This window comes from Miniopterus natalensis, chromosome 7 (genome assembly GCF_054644295.1).
Source record: "Miniopterus natalensis isolate mMinNat1 chromosome 7, mMinNat1.hap1, whole genome shotgun sequence".
Lineage (NCBI taxonomy): Eukaryota > Metazoa > Chordata > Mammalia > Chiroptera > Miniopteridae > Miniopterus > Miniopterus natalensis.
Genome location: NC_142087.1, coordinates 26,866,241 through 26,887,209, shown reverse-complemented (window position 1 = coordinate 26,887,209; position 20,969 = coordinate 26,866,241). Strand labels below are relative to the sequence as shown.

General features: G+C 48.8%; 1 protein-coding gene across 1 annotated transcript in view; it reads right to left on the bottom strand.

Moving 5' to 3' along the window:
- The window catches only part of SLC24A3 (solute carrier family 24 member 3), a 318,425-nt gene that overhangs the window by 112,672 nt on the left and 184,784 nt on the right, over positions 1-20,969 (bottom strand). The window contains exon 3 of the mRNA XM_087818590.1: positions 8,695-8,771. Coding sequence (XP_087674716.1) covers positions 8,695-8,771 — 77 coding nt within the window. The remainder of the gene's footprint in view (positions 1-8,694; positions 8,772-20,969) is intronic.

Below are 20,969 nucleotides of genomic sequence, written 5' to 3'. Positions count from 1 at the left end.
TATGCATTCACATGCTGTGTGTGCGTGTGAGCGGGAGGGTAAAGTTACCCTCCAGAACCTGCTCTCTACAGAGGAGGGTAAGAGATCTTGCCTCAAGCCAACTCTGTAGCATACACGGCTGCCTTAACCCCGCATCCACAGCACAGAGGAAAAGGCGGTTCTAACGCGTTCAAGGAGAGAAACGCGTTCAGAGTCTCAGGCTTCCACCTTTGTGCGTGAAACAAGAACCATCAGAGTGCTCATGAAACAGCTGACAAGACAGATCCCACGATTACCTACGGGCAAGGATCAGGGAGCTCTCAGTATCCTGAGGATACGGCACAAGAATTAATGAAAAGCATCCCAGCCAAAGGCCCAAGAATGAGAGCCTCAGTTGGATCTAATTTACATACGTGCTTTGAGATTTCCAGGTAGAAGAGCATGTCACCAAGAAATCTATTTGCTCCTAGAATTCTTGGGAGAAATGCAAAGAGAGCCTCAGGAAATAAAGGTCTCAAAGAGAGCACCAGAGGTAGTCAAGGTCACGTGCCCTGAGGGTATAAGAAGAGTTGGGTAAATGGGCACCATCTTACAGCAAGTGGGCGGGTGGATGGTTGGCAGGTTAATCCAAATATCCTCTGAGCCAGCTCTGTGGGAACTGGTTCCAAATTCTCCGGTGAAATAGGTGTTGCGAACTGAAAGGGTAAGTGCTCTTTGGGGTCCTTAAGGTTCCTTAAAATGAGAGAACAAGAGAGCAGGAAACTCCCTGGGATCTCAGGGAAAAGAAGGGGTCTTGGTGGAGTCCTGGGGCCTGGTACAAACCAGCCTGTGTCCTTTCTTGTAATTGGTCCTCAGGCTAAATGGGCTTAGGAAACCAAAGCTACCGTCCTCAAGCCCACCCATGCCAATCTTTTACTGATAACATTTAAAATGCATGGAGTGTTTTCTGATACATTAGAGCATTAATTGACTATTTTATCCAGATTGACTTCTGAATATTTGCTAAAGACTGGTTCTTTAAGCTAGGACATACGATGAATCCAAATGGCAGTACCTCATTGTTTACTTAGCTTTTAAATGTATACTTTTCAGGGGGAAAATGCTACAAAAATTGTAAGTAGTCAATTCATAACTATTGCAGACAAATTGTGACAGCTGGCAATGTCATCTCAGAGGAAGGCAAAGTTTTTCTTCTATATAACAAAATAAGTAAATACATAGAGTGGGGATGAGTGGAGCAGGAAATAAATTAGAATAAGGAAGATCGAGGGGAGCACACAGCAGCCTGCAAGTGGCCGGTCTCCACGGTAAAATGTTTGTTATCTAAGCAACGTGCATGCTCTCCCATCACCATCTGGGGTTCCTCAGAAGATCAAATTTGAAAACTGTCTGCTCCAAAGCTCACTGCCCAGGATTCTTTCTACATGGCACTGAGGTCAGGACATGAGCCACAGAGACATAGATAAACTCATGCCACACCTTGATCTGGGGATGTCTAGAAGGGACTGGGGTCTCAGAATTTTGCATCTCCTATAATCTTGGGGGTTTCACAGAGAGGCCAAATGGGCATAATAATGGTGGGTAATATTTATTCAGCCTGTGCCACAGAAGAGAACTGGATATTAGGATCCAGTGCAAGTCCTTTAATTGGGAGGGGAGACCCCAGAAAGCAGCAGGTGGTGGCAGGAAAATGAGTTGGAGAAAGTGGGGTAGCTAATCACGATGTTATCAGATTGGGTTGGCACCTGCAACGTATCCTGCTCAGGCAGCTCTGGGGACAGGTGGGACACGTGTTTCATTTAGCCCAACTGAGGCATGAGGGAACCGAGGTATTTATCTACTGCCCCCTCTCTGAGGGCCACTTTTGGATTGTCCTGCACTCTGGTAGAATGGGTTCTGGGGACCAGAAAAAGTCCAGAGTCACAGAGGCTGGGAACTGGAAGTCAGGCCAGCATACACAAGTTGTAAGAACTGAGGGGTATAGATGGGGTATTATCTATGCAGAGCCAGACACCTTGCTGAGAGCCTGGCACACCCGCCTTTATGAATTCCTCAAAGCAACCCCATGAAGAGGGTGCTGCATTCATCCCCAGGGATACATGAGGAAACAGGCTCCAAGAGGCACAGCAACTTGCCTGTAGCTACGTAGCTAATAAGTGGAAAAGCCAGTACTAACTATTCGGGGTCTTTTTTGGTTCCATATCAATTTTTGGAGTGTTTGTTCTAGATCTGTGAAATATGCCATTGGTATTTTAATAGGGGTTGCATTGAACTTATCGATTGCTTTGGGTCATTTTTAAGTATGGACATTTTAATCATACTTTCAACAACAAAGATAAATTAAAACAACAAAAACCAGGACTGACATGCCGATGGGTTTTGCTCAAGTGCAGGCTCTAAGGGATCACTCTTTATCTCCAGCTCAGGGGTCCCAGGGAGCCCATCCACGGAGAGTCTGGGTGCAGCACCTGGGCCTCACGGTCAGGCCTGGGCCTTCGGAAAGGCATCTCTGGAGCAAGGAGGGGAGGGAGTAACTTAGATCTATTGAAATAGAATAATTTACTTTCTCTGTGTTAATCCTCTCTGGACACCAGTTTTAGTTCTGTGTTGACACTGACAAATTAAGGACACGCTCAGCACTTTTCCAAGTGTAAACAGCAAATTCCACAAGCTCTTCTAATCATTTTTCTGTTCCAGGGTGAAATCCCTTAACTAAACACGTCTGCCCAGCAAGTGAGTTGTTGCTGAAACCTTGCTGACCAGATCATGGAGGTCCCCTTAAATTCCAAAGCCCTTGCAGCAGCCCCTCTCCCAGAGCCCTGGGCTTGGCAGAAAGAGCAGCTGCAGAGAGGCCTCGCGACACCCCTGTCCTGTTGCTCACAAGCACTGGCTGTCCCTGAGTGGATCTGGCTCTGATCCCATGGCAGGGTGAGTTTGGGATGGGTTAAGCACAGGTGAGCTGCCCTTAGAGGGGTGTGGGGCGGAAAGAACACGAAGACTAAAAATAATCCAACACTTATTGAGCACCTACTATGTGCTCCCACTTTACAGAAAAAAAATTGAGATCAGGAAAAGTTTGGGGACTTGTTCCAAAGCGCCGAGCTTGTTAGTGATACACACATTTTCTTACTCCTAGGTGTCCTTTCTCCTCACAGGACATCCCATCCCACAGTGGTGGCCTCGCAGTGCCTTCCTTGCATCCTGTTTGTTTGACCTGATAAACCCAGGCCACCCCTTAAGAGGACAGAGTAACGGAGCAGCACGTCTCTGCTGGTGACCCTACTTCCTGGCCATCGCTGCTTCTCGATTTCAAGTTAACAGAATCAAAGGGAGGGAAGATGCGAAATTAGAATTCACCTGTACGCCTTCTAGGGCAGCCTCTTGCCACACGTGGCTATTTAAATTTATATTAACATGAAATAAAATGAAAAATCAGTCCCTCAGTCACACTACTCACATTTCAAATGTTCAGGGGCCACACGTGGCCAGCAGCGACCATACTGGACAGCGCAGTTAGGCAGTATTTTCATCAGCACAGAAAGTTCTACCAGATAGTGCTGGTCCATGAAAGTCGAGTCTCAGAGCCAAAAAAGCAAAAGGATAGCCCCCGGAGAGGCAGAAGTGACCCCTGGGGCTGAGGAGGGAAAGCTGCCTCTCGGAGGGCTGGGGCTGGGGAGCTGGACCTGGCCTCCTCCACCTCCTGCTCCTACTCTGCCTGCCTGGCTCTTGCATTAAATAGTTTACTCTCTGGCTCTGAACAAAAGCAATCTGGGCCCCAGGGAAGGGCGCACATCCAGAGCAACCATTCCCCCAGATAGTAAAATTAAACAGCAGAGATAACTGTGAGACGCTCAGGCCCCACAGAAATGACACCTCTCTGGTGAGGCCCCTCCCAGTCAGCCCTCTCCCCAGCACTGAAAGGGGACCTGGAAGCTTGGAGGACTGAGGCAGCCTTTCCCTCTTGGGACATGGGCTCTCCCCAGACCAGCCCCCTTCTCTAAGAACACACCCCGAATTAGCGTTCACTTTCACCCGGGGTGAAGGGGGTAGTTTGGGGTTGGGGTTGCAGAGCCCAGACTCCCCATCAGGAGTTGGCCGGCCCCTGCGCCTTCTGAGGGAAGCCCCGTTCCTTCATCACAGAGACTCTTTAAGGCCTGACCAAGGGGAGGTCAACCCACAGGCTGCTGGTGACTCATGTCAGGCAGGAAAAATAGGAGCTGGGCCAAGGCTTCCAGGGCTGTGCCCTTAGAGACAGTGAACAGTACAGTAGGGAGCCAGCAAGCAGGGCAGGGGTACAGAGGACACCAGGTAGCATCAGGGCCAGCGTGGGGCACAGGCTGTGTGGAGATGGAGGTGGGGTGCGGGGATAGAGAGATCCAGGTCGTCGAGGCACTGGGCTTGGCTGGGAATCCCGCCACACAGAGGGAGTGGGGAATGGACCTAGAAAACCACAATTCCACGGGGAGGGTGATATTTGAATAACCTCCTAGCTCCCCCTCACATCCCAATCACGTTTCACCGCCTCTATCCCAAGGGCCTTCCTCCAGTGCCAACTGGTTTCCGCTGCAGCTTTGGGAGCAAGGAGGTCTTCGTGGAATCACGAAATAGAAATTAGCAAATTCTTGACCTTAAAATGCTGCTCTGGGAAGGAGAGAGAATTGGATGCAGGCTCACAGAGAATTTCCAAAATTTCCTGACTGGATGAAAAACTTCCTGGGCTGGAGGAGGAGGGACATGTGCACAGGAGCTGGAGATTTGGAGGGGGGACCACCAACCTTGGGATCCAGCCCTGGACATCACCGCACAGGGATGCCACAGGGACCAACGGCAACAGTCCTCGCTGCCGTTCCTGGAGACCTTCCACACGTGGGAGCTGGGCTAGGAGGCAGCAAAGCATCCTGCCTCAACTTCCCAAATGCCCCACCCTGTGCGGAGCCCACCCCTTTTTAGTGCATGCAAGCCCCGAGAGTGGGCACTGAACACCGAGTGCAGTGACAATGGAGATGTAGCCAAGGGAGTCCTCACTGCAGGACAGAGCAGGCCTGAGGCAGGAAAGGCCCACTCCAGGGGCCCACGTGCAATGGGGAAGTTCGTGCGTGGCTGCAAACACTAAGGTTCATCAGGTTTTGGGGTAGGACTAGAAAGGACTGGGCTCTCTGGTTAAGATTAAAATGATGGCTACTGAATCTCATGAAAGAACAGCCTATGGCCCTCTCTCTGGGGCAGCCTAGGGTGACAGAAAACACCTCTGGGACCCTCCCCTCTCTGGAGGGGGCAGACAAAGCTCTTCAGGGGCCTAGAGACGGCTGGGTGATATTTAGTACTCATATTCCCTTCTCAGTGTCCCTCCCCAGGTCTAGGGTCTTCCTCAGGGACCCCTGCCCAAAGGGCCCTGGGCCTTTCTCTGTGACCTGCCAAGGTCTTTCTCACCTGGCTGGAGGGCTGACCCCTCTGGTCCCCCTCTGAATATAGCTGATCCTATTTCCTGGGCAAGGAGGGATGGCGAGATCTGGAATCTGCTTCCCACTGCTTCTAACTCAGCAACTGAGACGCCTCATGGTGCCTCCCAGGTGAGGTCCACCCTCCCCCAAGCCTCTCCACCCCGCTCCACGTCCTTAGTTTCTGCTCACCCCAGACGCCATGGACCCTCCAGTCTCTGTATCTTCTTCCATCGCAGGCTTCCTGCTCCTGCCTGGAACTCCTTTCCTCCCTTCACTGGAAAACACCTACCCACCTTTCAAGTCCAATGCAACTGCACCTCGCAACACCGGATTTGCCCGCCCTGCACTCCAGCATCACGTGGCACAGGCCATGGCCAGCACCTGGCACAGGGCTGGAGCTGCCCAAGAGGGGGCCTCCCCATGTCCAGTGGGTTCCTGCAGGGTGAGGCTGTATCGCTGCCTTCTAGAAGGGGCCAGCCCAGCGCTCCCATACTGCAGGGCTCAGAAGGCTCTCTAGATGGCTGAGTGAGGAAATCTGCACTTAGCTCCTGCAGCTCTGACTCATGCATCCATCTGTTTCCTGTTGGCCACCAAAATGCCACAGGTTAGTCCTGGCAGTGTTTCTTCTTATATCCAATTATGTTCACGTGGCAACTCCTGAGCATGCTAAATGCGTGGGGCACCATGGTAGGTAAAGGGGAAAAAGAGAATCACCTGTCCCTGCACTAAACTGTGCAGCATTTGTTGTGCACTGCACTAGACACTGTACAAAGGGGCTTCTCTTGGGAGGGTCCCATCCCTCTGGGGGGAACTTAATATTCTGATAGTGCAAGATCTGATCCTTGACCTTGGGAGGGCACCAGCAGGCCCACCCATGCTAACATGTGCCCCTGCCATACAGAAGAGGTGCCCTCCTCCTCTCTGAGCCTGTGGTTGTCTACCCTGTGTCATGGGCATGTATGTGGATGCGCTGGGAGGCGAGTTCAAGCTTCTCCACTTGGGTTCCTTCCTCTAAGAGGTGGCTCCAGGGAGGAAGACTACACTGGCCTTGGCAGGAGGCACAGCCATCTGGGTAGAGGATTCTGAAGTTCCATGTGCTTGGGGCATGGTTTGGTAGGGGTGGGTGCTGACCTTGGTCCCCAGACCCCTTGCCCTGTGGTTTCTTCAATGCAGGGCCCTGGGCGGAGCCTAACTGTGGAATTAGATGCCAGTGATGACACCGTGCTGAGCTGCAGGCTTCTGCCCATCTCTTGGGAAGTGTCTAAGGGAGCATTGTCCGTTTTTGCTCACTTCGCCTTCATGTCGCCCTGGGAATGCATGGTCACAGACAGCAGGGGCTGCAGGTGTCTGACTCAAGAAAAGCAAAGCCACGCACCTCCCCTGCCTTCGGCTGGCATCAGAGGATGTGTCTGCAGAGGGAGGAGAAGGCCCTGCCAACTGCAGGCGACAACACAGCCCTGGGAGGAAGGAAGCTCGCACTGTTTGTGCCGAGAGCAGAAACCTCATCTCTCAGATGTTGGCACATCAGGGTGCTAACAGCTCCCCGGGAACCCTGGATCCAGCTCAGCGCCTGGGTCTCCTCAGCCTTTCGACAGGGAGCCTCCCCGGTGCCGAGGGCGGCAGCTGGCATCCGTATTAATTGCTCTGTGCACGGCTCCCCTGAAGGGCAGGGAGGACCGCAAAGGGCTGGCTTTATCTATCATCTGGTATTTTTAGAGACTGTCTTTGCTTAAAAGGGACTTCTGGTGCCTTTTTCTTTTTTCCAGGGAGGTGGCTCTGGGGGTTGAAGAAAGGTAAGACTTGAAGAGTTGGCTGCTTTCACCATGAGGGGCGTCAGGCATAGGGCGGCTTATGGGCCCAGAGAGGTTAAATATCTTGTCAGAAGCCACACAGAGCGAGGACAACAGAACTGGGCTCCAAGCCTGTGACTGGTCGGACTCCAGAGTCCAGGGGGTGCCTGCTGCCTTCTCCAGGGGTGGACTGAAACGTAAGGTCTCTGTCCCCTCTCCTTGAGTCACAGTGGGCTTGTGACCACAATAGAGTCTGGTGGAAAAGATGCCTGGAACTTAGGGGCCTGGGCATTAAAGGTAACCCTCCCTCTCTGAGCCCTGGGCTTCCACATGGAGCCACTCGGAGCCACTCGGCAGTGGCCACATGGGGTGCTCTGCTCAACCGTCCCAGCCTAGCCAGTACTCTGGCCACCTCAGCCCAGACACCAGACAGGAGCACGCAAAGCCCTTTTGGAGGGGGTCCTGCAGCACCAGTGGCTCCAACCCCAGGCGTCCATGTCACCACCAGTCATCCAAAGCTACCCACCTGGCCCGGGTCCCATGGTTCAGCTTTCCCTCTGGGCCCCTTCTGAACTACTGACCCCAGAACCCACAAGGAACACTGAATTTGTCACTGAATTTGGAGACTTTTTTCACAGCAATAAATAACCAGCATGGAATTAAGAGCATCCTGGGGGAGAGTGGATGCCCTGGAGATGAGAGAGCACAGTGACGTACGGAGTTCAGACTCTGGCCTGGGTCTTTCTGATTCTGCCGCCACTCTTTAGATACATCTTCACACACATACCCTCCCCACACTCTCCGAATGGGGGTCGAGGAAAAGCAAAGGCCTTCAGTCCACCGGGTTTGCAGAGGCAGTGCAAGGGCAGTGGGGGATATTCAGAGCCAGGACAAACTTTTATTGATCACCTACTATATGCCAGACACTGCGTCAGTTGCCATTACACTCAATCCACGAATTTTACAAATACTTTGTTCCTGCCACATGCCAGGAACAGGTCGGGAAGTTAAACCACGTACAAAACTAAGTCCTAGTTCTGCTGGGGCTTACGTGTGAGTGAGGCTGACAATAAGCAGGTCATTATATAATAATATGTGGTCAGTGGCACGGACGAAAATGAAGTCACGTAAGGAAAACAAAGTGGCATCTTAGAAAGGCCGGTGAGAAAAGGGTTCCCCAAGAGGGTGACACTTGAGCAGAGAGAGAGGAAAGTTAAATAGCGGAGAGCAAGTCTGTTTGACCTTGGAGCCCACACGTTGGGCACTGTTATCAAGGACAGAATACATACAGATGCCCGCCAGCTTATGAACCTGTAGCCTCTTAAAGAGGGTACACTGAGAGATCACCCCACAAGGCTCAGAGGACCCCCGACCAGGTGTGTGAACAGGAGGGAGGGGAGACGCCTGTGTGGGCACCACACTGCCCACCCACCAGCCCGGCGTCCCCTCCGATCCTCCAGCAGAGCCACGAGAAGGGTACTTACACAGAGCACATGGAGAACCACTGCCCCCTGTCTTCGGTCCTCGTTGGTGAAGATGTCACTGGGGAACTCATGCAGGGCTAAAGAAGAGAGAGAAAAAACCAGCTCAGTACCGATGACAGCATTTTCTGTGCTGGGGTCTGGGGCAGTGTTGCCGGGCCTCATTTTCATATGGGGTCCATGAACTTGCATGAGAAAAAATGACATCGTTATAGTCACAAATCTCTAACTGGAAATAGTGTTTCCTTCAGATTGAAGGTAGGTAACAAACTACAGTTGTGTTAAAAGCACCTGGGCCTCTGCCCCTAGTGTTTTCATGATCTATTGTATGTATTACTATATTCAGGGTGGTCTTTTTTTAACAATATGTTTTTATTGATTTCAGAGAGAAGAAGGGAGAGGGAGAGAGAGAGAAACATCAACGATGAGAGAGAGTCATTGATCAGCTGCCTCCTGCACACTCCCTACGGGGGATGGAGCCCATAACCCGGGCATGTGCCCTGACCGGGAATCCATCCATAATCTCCATGGTTCATAGGTCAATGCTCAACCACTGAGCCACGCAGGCCAGGCGAGGGTGGTCTTTAGACTGCCACTTAAAGTGTTAGTGAGAAAATACATGAACTACTATCCAGCCCTGTATTGGCCAAGTCAAGTGAGTTCCTGGAACCAGAGAAGGCCCCAGACAGGGTCACAGGTGCCTCAGGAAACCATCCACGTGCCTGATGCGGCCAGGTCCAGCGTCTGCTGCAGCCTGGGTCCCCCACCCCCGTGACTTCCCAAGCCTCCCTTGTGTAGCAACTGGCAGAAAGGAGGTTCAGGGTGCCTTCATGAGGAGGAACAAGAGACCATAACTTGCTCGTGCATCACAGGCAGCACCACAGGCAGTGGGCATGGGGTGGAGGTGGCAGAAGGGAGGCCCTGTGCGCAGGCTTGAAGGTCCAGATAAACTGCTGCTGGAACCTGCACTCTGAACCTAGGAAGGCAGGGCCAGAATGTTCACATTTAAACCCCAGTTAGCTAAACTGTAACGTGTTGTTATATTAAGCACTGATTCTACCACCTTCGCGGCTTCTTTGGCTCATTTGCAAAGGACATAACTGTATGATTCGGGCAACAGAGAATGTGACAGCCCTCACTGGAGACCCACTGGGCAACAATTCCTTTGGGGGAGGCCCCTATGGCTTATTACTGACCTCATCAGCCCCTACACAGGCACTATCCACACAGCCCATCCATGCACACATCACTGTTTCATGAAGTGCTGCTTGGCTGTGGTTCTAAAGCAGTTGGTATGATTGTATTTAATCTTCCTAAGGAAGGGGTCGGCCTGGGGTCATGGAAAGGCTCCTCACTGTGGCATCTGGAAATGTGCGGGTCGATGCCAGTACTCCCATAGCATGGCCTTTGGTGGCATGCATTTTCATCTCTCAGAGCCTCAGTTTACCTACTGGCCACCTGAAAAATGGCCTGACGTTCCTCCTTATTGCTCCCAGGAACAGAGAGAACAGTCAGTGCACACAGTAGACACCCAGTAAGTGTCAGCAGGACGAAATAGTGAAGGGAGCAGAGCCTGGGCACTGACCCGGGATGGAGTAGGTCAGCCTTGCCCAGGTTGCCCAACAGTTCCAGAAAAGAGCTGCCAGTAGCAGCCTTGCTCCCCAAGGCCAAGCAAACTCCCCAGGTGCCCGGCTCAGTCTCCGTTGCCGCCAACACGTCTGGGAAGCTGGTGTCTTCAGAACACCCACAGCCGAGCAAGACAAAGAGTGTGTGGAGGAGACAGGGTGGCTCGCCGGGCTGGAAGGCTCTGCCCAGCACTTTCTGGCCTCAGTTTCCTCATCTTTAAAACAATGTGGGGCTCTAGTGCCTCCCACAGGCTGATGGGTGCCGATGCCACCCCAGCTGCCCTCCACTCGGGCATGCTTCCTCATACCCAAGTCCAGACAAACCAGGGGCATCTCTCAGTCAAGGTGTGAGCTAGGAGGCTCGCCCATCTTTAGGAAGCTGAGATGTCCCTTGGGTTGTTGACTAGATTTTGCATAAGGGCCCAAGTGGGGAATCAGGCCAAGGGCCAGATCCCATCCACACCTCAGTTATCCTTTCCCCTCTCAGACCCACTTCCTTCACGATAGGATGGGTGTGTGGATGCCATCCTTGCCGGGGAGAGCGCAGACAGTGGATGTGAAACACCTCCAGCCATGCCTCCTGGTTACATGTCATCATTCGTCATAATTATAACAATAACGGGACGCTGCTCTGGCATGAGGCCAAGGACACATTCCTTTCCGGTCTTGGGGTTGAAATCACCTGTCACCGATTCCTGACTGTCTTGCCCTGGCATCTGTTCTCCAGGATGGTGTTCAGTCCAAGGCAGCTGCGTGATGTGTGTCCCTCTAGGTGCTTCCCGTGATCAGGCTGCTGGGACCACACAGCCCATGTGGCATGCTGGGGCCAGCTATACATCTGGGGACAGCTACACATCTGGCTGAGGGTTCCCCTGAACACCTTCAAAATCCTCCGAGTCTCCTTCTGCGGCTCTCTCTCCCCCCCTCAGTTTTCCTTTCAGTGTATCTCACCTGCCCCGGGGGGGCCAGCAAGGCAAGCAGTGCTGTTCCCATAGAAACCGCTGAGCCTGAACCCCGCGGATCCCCTTTCCAAGGCAACAGCAATCAGCGGCCCGCTCCTCTCTCCTGGCTGCTTTCCTGAGCCCCAGGTTTGATGAGTCTAAATGCAGGTTTGTTGAAGGTGAAGAGTGCTTTCTGCTTTGCTTGGAAAAAAAAATCTGCAGCAGGGACATTCGTGGCGTCTTTAGACACACTAATTGCATATTGATCAAATGAAACAGCCAAGGCGAAGATCAACCCATCCCAGCGTCCAGCTCCCTCAGCGTGTCTGAGCAGGAGTGGGAACCACAGCAATCGCGAGCGTCATCTCAGCCCAGGGGACTTGCATAGCAAAATATCTAGTGAGCTTCATGGACTGGCCCCTCGGGAATTGCCCCCGAGAACCTGGAGTCCTGACACTGCCCGGCTGGTTCCCTGCAGCGATGGGTGACTTCCCAGCTCTGCCTCAGACACTTCCATCTGCCCTGGTGCTGCCCCAGAGAGCCCACTGCTCCCTCTGCCCCTGCAGGAACTCTGGGAAAGCCTTGCAGCCTCCCACCGAGCTCTCCGGGCTCCTTTTCTGGCCCTCTCGTGCTGTGCGAGGACTCAGCGGATGACATTGCAACCCAGCTGCAGTCACTGGTCGCCTGCTGTAGCTCTGACTCAGCTGGACTGAGAGTTCCCTGAGGGCAGGAACTCTGCCACTGTTCCCTCTGTGGCAGGTGACCGCTGGGCCAGGGTCCATGAAAGAGAATTAGCAATGCCAAGTGAATACAAGTGTGAGTGAACTTAGAGGGTCTTTCTCCCAGGAGATGGTTTTTTGCATAAACACAGAATTATTGGATGAAGCATGGCACTGGGAGGGACACTCCTGTAAACTCTCCAACAACCGGATTCCAACTCGGGTGGCCATTCGGGCAGTTCACAAACACCCCTCCTCCTTGATCCAGAGACCTGGAAGGAGTATGCTTGTGGGTCCCCTTCCAGGCTGCGCGGGGCCAGGCAACTTGCTCTGATTAATAGAAAGTGAACAGAACGCCACGTCGTATTTCTGGGCAGGCTTTACAAGGCAGTGTCCGATTCATCGCCTTGCATTTTCTCGTCTAAACGTCCATGGAAACATACATTGCGATGAATCTTCCATCGGCCTAGATCCCTGAGTGACTGATATTGGAATTCCACCCCCCTGATACATGTAGCATAAGTAAAAAGGAACATTTCTGTTCTTCTTAGCCACTGTGATTTGGGGGCTATTTGTTACCTGGCACATTCAAGCCCACCCTGAGTGATGCAGTAAGTAATGTGGTCCTCGGCTCTGCAGCAGCATTTTGCACTTGAGGCCTTGCCTTGCAGCAATTTTGGTTTCTCCTGTATTCTCCACTAGATCGGTGGTTAGGGTTGGAGAAATGTACTCCCCTCTGTATCCTCAGTGCCTAGTTAAGTGCCCAGCATGGAAGGGTCACTTAATGAGTGTTTGTTGATCAAATGTATACATCTGTCATAACTGAAGGTCCTGAACAAAATTATCCACAAAAGAATCTGTGTGAAAATGGAGATAGTCACAACTTCATTTTCTAAATATTTAGTCTCTGGAAAAGTTTCAGAGACCTTTCAGTGCCCTCCCCTTAATCTCAGTGAGATTCAGCAAGCCATAGGAATGCAAGAGGGAGACTGTCTGGCAATGGGAGGGTGTAGGGTGTCCTTGGGGACTGCAGCATGCTGGGGGTTATCTCATTTTAAGGACTATGTCTTAACACAGGAAAACTTACTAACAAATCAGTCATGTGTAAAAAAATACACACTTAATCAGCTTTTACCATGTGCTGGGTACCACACTTGGCCCTAGTTACAGAAAGAACAAAGATGCACAGTCTTGACCACTGAGGAGGTACAGTTGAGCGGGTGAAAGGTTAGGCTGGGGGCAAGGGAACCCTCCACCCTCTTTGAGATCATCCTAATAAGTGAATTATACTTAAAGATGAAACTCATCTTTATCCAGTACCTGCTGTAAATATATATTTGTTGCTTTTTCATTGCTTCTGCATGATAGGGAACATTATTCCTAATTTACAGATAAGTAAATCAAGACCCAAAGAAAGCAAAGAACCAGTCTAAGTTCACACAGATGTTAGTGGAGGAGCTGAGATTATAGCCGGGGTGAACTGTCTAGCATGTTGATTCCTCATACTAGAGAGGGCAAACTGACCATTCCCCCACCTGCCTCTTAAAGGACACAAGTCTTTCCCTTCAAAAGCCAGAAACAAAGCTCTGGATTCCAATGGATTGATGTGTGCATGGAAACAAGATCATGAACAGCATCTCTGTGATGGAAGATGTAACCACAGGTCGTGGTAACCAAGAGCCTCAAGCCAGGGCTCATCAAACTATCAATCAAACAGCTATTACCAATCAAATTTTCTGAGAAAGGTTGCTTCAGCCAAATACTTATGTGGTGGCATTTGCTTACCACAGGCAGCCAGGGTTTTCTAAGAGCCTAAAGACCTAAATTTCAAGGCCTTTTCTACCACTCATGAGTTCTGTGGCCTTGGGGAAATTCCTTCACCTCTTTCAGTCTTTTTTTTTTTTAATGTTTTTATTGATTTCAGAGAGAGGAAGGGAGAGGGAGAGAGAAACATCCATGATGAGAGAGAGTCACTGATCGGCTGCCTCCTGCACACTCCCAGCTGGGGATCGAGCCCGCAACCTGGGCATGTGCCCTGATCGGGAATCAAATTGTGACCTCCTGGTTCATGGGTTGACGCTCAACCACTGAACCACATATGCCAGTTGGGCAATCTCTTTCCGTCTTACTGTGCAAAATGGGAGATGATTAACTGTGATACTTACGAAATCTGCAGTACCTGGAATCAGGTAACTAATTATCAAGTGGTAGCTCCTTTGGAAAGGGAGAAATAGGGACAAGGAGTGTTTCCCAAGACATTAGTGCCCTGCCCACATTCCTGGGGTCCTACCACTTTCATGTTAAGCAACTGCCACACTTGTATCTCCTTCCCTGAGGGCTTTCTCCAAAGCTGAGAAAGGGTGCTCTGCCCAGAATGCGAAGGCTAGAAATGCTGAAGAATTAATACAGCACTTTCCCCCAGAAGAAGCCCTCAACCAAAGTCTGAAGGATCCCTCAACCTCTGCTCCATCCCCACTCGAGTGGGATAACTCCAAGGTGTGTTCTACGCTATTTGTTCCAGCTCCCAGCAGGACAAAGCTCTAGCTGTCCACAGTGACACCTGGCTTTACAACACTCCTCTGACTGGCTGCCTTCCCTTCCCTTCCCTTCCCTGTCTCAGTCCTGGACTCTCCTATCTGGGTCAACTCCCAAATAACTTGGATTTGGGTCTGCCTCAGAGTCTACTTCTGGCAAACCCACATTTAGACAAAGGGAGCTAGGAATTTTGCATTTTTGTACCCCTCCATTTCAGTAAAGCTTAAATTTTCTAGCGAAGGACTCATTCATATTCAGGTGAATTTCCCCCAGTAATGGAAACAGTCCTCAATGGCCTCACTTCTGTGCCCTTATGGGGAAACTGCATCCTGCGTTGCCAATAGAAGTACAGGACCACGTCACTCCTGATGCAAGCTGGTGGACTGTCCATGCGCCCCCGTTTCATGGTGCTGAAGTTGATCCAACACCCATGAGAAGCTCCTTGATTTCCACTTCAGAGTTCCTTTGCTCATTTCCATATTGGCAGAAGATTTTAAACAACCATCCCACAAGCTTTTCTCCTGGAAGGGAACAGACATTCTTTGCAACTAAAGAACCCCAATCATTAGTTACGTAGACTTTTGGCCTGGCAGGGCACTGAAATATAATTTGACGAGCTAGCAACATATTTCTTTATCAATAATAAAAAGCCATGGCACCAATGCTGCTCATGGCTCTGAGCCAGTAACTACTGTAGAAAATACAGTGAATAAATAATGCAGTGGTCTCAGCCCACAAACATGGCAGCAGATAGGAGGCCTACTTGGAGGGGTGAGTGCCTACAGCTTGCATTTGTCACTCATGTGGGAATACCATGGCTGCGTCAATAATGAAGTTTCATTAAAGGAAATAAAATATTTATGGTAAGTAGCCCTGTGGCATTCAGAAACTTATGCCATTCTTGGACTGCTCTGGTCCTCAAAATGTCCCTTGGTGCCAACGTCAGAGACAGAATGTTTAGATGGATGAACTGGGGTCTGACTTGGGTGCTACATCTCTTATGCTCTCAAGTTTGCTTATTGATCCAGAGAAATTCAAACCAACAAGCTGATGTATGCAGAAACCCACTAAATAGCTTCTTAGTAGGGCACTCAGTGGTAAGAAGAAATGTCCATTCTTCCTCAGCACCCCTGAGGGGACAAAGGCTACATGAAAAACTTCCTTAGGAAAAATGCAATTAAAATAGCTTGTTTTGAATGTAATAATTCCCTACAGGAATCTACATTGAAAATGTTTACTCTTAATACATTTATTTCATCGAAGAGGAAGCATGCATGATAAAGACTGGAGGTTTCAAAATCAGTGATTTTTAAATATGTTAATTCGTCAAATTTCAGAGCTGGAAGTAATCTTTAGTATTGGTCTACAAATGAAAAGGTGATGACAGAAAGATTTGGTGAGAAGCACAGTTTAAGCTTTCTTTCTGCTTCCTCTTTGAAAGTCTCTTCTTTTTCTCCATAATGTTATTCCATGGTCATCAATTTTGGGGGTAGAAAATAGATTTCATCTCATATGCTCATCAATTGACTGGTAATGACCGTTAGACTGAGTCTTGGATAGGGCTCCATGTGGTAGAGCCTCATGATCCATTAACAACGTCTGCCACAGTTATTGGAGTGGAAACGGGGACTTATTTCCCTAACTAAAGCATTCCTGACAAAGTCCTAAAATAAAAGAGTGAGTAGCATTCCTTCTGCCTGGTAATAGTAATTCTTGCCATAATTTCTTTGATCTGTACCTCTTCTAGAGTATAATCCATTAAAAAGGGGAGGGGAGATTAAAGAATTTCTATACGATTCCCTGAAAATACCAAATATATTTAAGCAGATGCAATAGGTGATTATCCATCTATAAAACATTTGAAATGTAGTCGATAATACTTAAATATCTCAGAAAACTCACAGTTACTTATAGGAAGAGCTATAAATGAAGAGACGAACTATTGGATAATTCAGTTGATAAAACTCAAGTCGTGCCTATGTCTCAGTTTAGCACTTGCTGACCTCTGGCCCCTCCTTAAGGGAATAGAAGGTGTTACTTCTAGGAAATCATTTTCCTTTTTTACCATCCACCTATGGTTTGGCATCAATGCACTCAAAGAATCTTCTAACTACACTTAAACTCTTTTAAGGGTAAATTTAAACTCAGGGCTTTTTGGTTTGATCACCAAGTTTGTTCATCAAAAGTTTAAATTCCAAATATCATGGATACATCTCTTGGAAAACATCTGTCACTGAATCTGAATAAATATTATAAGAAGAGTATAATTCATCTAAAACAAAAAGTGATTCTTATATCAAGTTTTCTCCATTTTCTTGGCCCATCACTGGGCTCTAATGATGGCACATTATAGCTTTGAGTGAGACACACTAAATGCCATTTGTGTCCACAGTGTGCTTTGGTCTCCAATTAGATGAGGCACCAAGAGTAGGAAGTGACGACAAGGACAGTATCTTAAGAAGACCATGTGCTCTCTTACATCTAGCAGAGCAGGACTGGTCAGTTTGGAGCGGGCCAGATAAAAGCCAGGGGATTTAGAATCTACTTGACGTGTGTCCAGTAACTGTTGATTGTATACTTGGCTTTATGGGTGATGCCCTGAGGAGACTCTGGATTCTGTCTTCCTTCAGAGTGCTCCATCGTTGTTTGAGCAGGAAGTTAAATTACTGGAGGGTCATCTTTAGTGGTGGTTTTAGGCTCTTTCTGACAAAAGTCTGTTCTAATAATGCTTAGGTCCTGGAATTTTTGTAGGATTTCAATGGAAAGTTTAAGCTGTTTATTAAGCCCCTTCAGTTTGGGGGACTTGCATTCCAAACTCTGTCTCCACAGGGCTGGTAGCTACTGAAATCCCTACTCAGCAATTCAAGCCTCTCGGCTGCTGTTTCCCCTGGGGTGCTTGGAGTTGGTCCCAACGCATGCAGTTTAGGTGTCAAAGATTTAAGGTTCCCCCTCTGTGACTCCTTCTGTTCTAGGATGTCCCCCAATTTCTACCTGCTTTGGGAGCTCCAAACTCTAACCTCTGATGCCTCAGCCCAACAAGATCACAGCTTTCTGGCTGAGCTCTATCCCCTATGCACGCACATACAGAGGAGTTTCATTAGTGGAAAAGCCAACTGGTGTGGCTCTCACACAGTGTGGTTTCCTTATTTCAAGGTTCATATACCCTAACGTCTTTGCTTACTTTATTCACTTTCCAGAGCTTTTAGACAATTGTTTTCCTTTGGCTTGTCCAGCCTACAACTGTTCCTACATTAATCCAATATAAGCTACTCTACCATGACTGAAAGTCAGAAGTCCAGAATATATTCTAGATCATCACCTGCTGCAGAAAATTTAGAGTAAACTAAATTAACACCACAGGTTCCCAGCACTTGCTATTAGCCACATTAAACCCTCCACAAAACTCACACAGCCTGAAAGAACTGTGTGGCCGAATGGTAAATAGTAAGCTGGGGAAGGCTCAGGTGACTGGGATGGGCTGGCAAGACACGATGGAAGGGCTAGCAGGTCATCTAATTTCATGCTGACTTATATGGATAAACCAAGGGTTTGCCAGAGAGAGCACTCAACACAGGATATTACAGGAAGAGATGCTGCAGTATTCCACAGCCCTCAACTACCTCTATTTCAAGGTTAAGGCAACCCAAAGGAGCATCTGAGGCGGCTCTGCTTCTGACAGGTGATGCCCCAAGGCTTAGAGGCAAGAACATGTGTTAGGAGGCAAAATGATATTGGACACCAGTTACAGCCAAGAGAGTGAAATTGTGTTCTGCTTTCCTTCGGAATCTGGAAGTTCTCTTCCATGTTCCCATAAGTGTCAGATTTTGACATTCCACACGAAGTTGGCAAATTGAAATTCACAGCAACAAAGGTAGGTGTTTAATAAATGCTTTTCAAGTCCAGACACAGTTGTGAAGCTTTCGAAATAGGAAAGGAAGGTAGGCAGCACACAGAACGTTTGACTAAATCTGGCCATTATCTCAAGCACATAAAAGTATTAACGTTTAATTTTTTTAAAAAAGGAAGTGAAGGAAAAGCATGATTAGCTCCTGAATTAGCTGAGATCAAAATAGTAAGTACCACAATTTGTGTTCAAAATGAAGAGAAAAAGCCAGCAGGAAAAAGGAGGGAAAGGTTTCACTTGGTTCTTGTGTCAGAGCTCCATCACAGTCCCCATGACAAGTCAATGATCTCATGCCCCCCTTATCCCCCCTATCATGCTCCCCATTATAAGTCAATGGCCTTGTGCCCCCCAATACAAGTCAATGACCTCGTGCTCCCCCCTACCCTCATGATATCTCCCATTACCAGTCAATGACCTCATGCCCACCCCTCAGAACTTAGGGTTTTATGTCATTGCTGGCTAGCTTTTATCTTTCTATGTGCTTATTATATCTCAGAGGGTTGGTTGGAGTTAAAAACACATTCAAACACCCCTTAAAGAAATCAACATAATTATTTTGAGACCAAAAACAAACAAAAAAAGAGCCAATGGTAGCAACATAAACTTTGTGATGTAATAACTCTGGTCATCTAGTCCATAGGCCAGATGCAAATGTATGCATTTGCTGTCATAAACCAGGAGAAATCTTGGGCCCACTTGAGAAAAAGCCTGGTCAAATAAAATGGAGACCCCCTTGTCACCCCCATAGTCAAAGGACTGGTTTTAGATGTCCTTGAAGATGGTATGCAGTTCACCTGGCAAGCTGGACAAGTTCCTGCAGCACGTGGGGTAAAGTGACTTACGTGGCAGACTTTCAAGGGGTGGAAATTATGTTCATAGCATTACGTCCTATGATCTTTCTCAAATAAACACTGAATTTCAGGGCACTTCATATAGATCTATGGAAAAAAATCTATTAATTCTTTCAAAACGTGACCCTTTCAATGCTTGAGATACATGATATTTTGGGCAATAGGCATACAAATAACTTTATTATGCTTTGAGGGACTCAAAGAATCTCCAATCTCCTAGGTAACACTCGGTGGGAAGATAGGCAAAGGGGTTATTTTTTCAATCTGAAGATGAAAGCAGCAAACGCTGTGGGGGGTCCTGGACTGTGGAAACAAGGTCCAGCCAAATCACTTCCAAGAGATAGGCTGTCAAGTGCCCACAGGGAGGAGGGCCGGTCAGAGCAGCATTATCTTTCCCTGAACAAGACACAGAAGCAAATCCAGTGGCTTATGCTCAGCGATGCAGGCAAGCGGTTCTGTCCAAGGACACAGGGTTCCTCTGAGAAAGATTCAAGGACCAAAGAGCCTCTGATCTCTCTATGATTATGCTTGCATCCTGTCATGAAAGCAAGCTTTTCAGGGAAATGACGTGCACACAGACGTTTCCCCACCAATTTAACTCAAAGATGAACGGCACAGTTACTACCTGAGCCATGTTGCTCTAACTCTGGCAGAGGATAACTGGAAAAGATACAACACAGCCTTGCCCTCTCGAAGCTTACAACCTAGTTGGGGAAGCCGGATTTAAGAGCACAAACCACCCAAAGTGCAGGATGGTGGAAGGCAGGCTTTATTCCAAGATTATATATATATATATATATATATGTATATATATGCACACGCATGTACATAAGTATATGTATAGGTGTATACTCACATATGTATGTTATACATACTAACTGCAGCATAACTGCTATCCCAAAACAGTGGTTTAAGACAACCATAACGTTTTTTATGATGTCTCTCATTTCTGGAGCTGACTGGGCCCAGTTAGGTGGTCCTTACTCGGCTGCTCACGCAGTTGCAATGACACAGCAGTTGGAACTGCTGGGGCTCCTTGGTGCCTCTCTGTATCTCAGTGTGGTTTCTCCATGTGGTCTTTTCTTAGGATCTCTTTAGCATGGGGACTTCTCACATGGAGGCTCAGAGATACAAGGCAGAGGGCAAGGAAGAAGTTGTATGGCCCTTTATGACCTAGCCTGGAAGTTGCATGGAGAATTTCCACCACCTCTGTTCCTTGGGGTAGTTACAAAAGTCTGCTGGCCTCAAGTGAAAGGGGGTACAGACTCTACCTCTTGATTCTGGGTGGGGAAAATACAAGGTTCTGAAAGAGCACCTGGTCCTGGAGTAACTACTGTGGCTATTTTGGAAGATGCAATCTGCCACTATTCGCCTCTACCTGAAATGATAACTATTTTTATAACTAATCCATATCTACTAATGTGGATCAGACAGTGAGTGGTATCTGGAGTCAGAGAGAAAAGCATCAGCCCGAGCGAAAGCAGTGGGTAAAAGCAGCATGGGGTAAGTCGGCCTCGAGAGGAGCCTTGAAGAAGGGAGGGCACACGTAGCTAGAGAGGAGATGCTCCAGGCGGAGCGGAGGCGGAGGCAAGGTGTGCGGGTGGGAAGGCGCAGAGCGTTCAGCGTTCCAATGATGCGGGTCCCCTTTCACGTGCTTCTCCTTCAACAAACAGCCAAGCTCTACAGCGGATAGTCACAGCTAC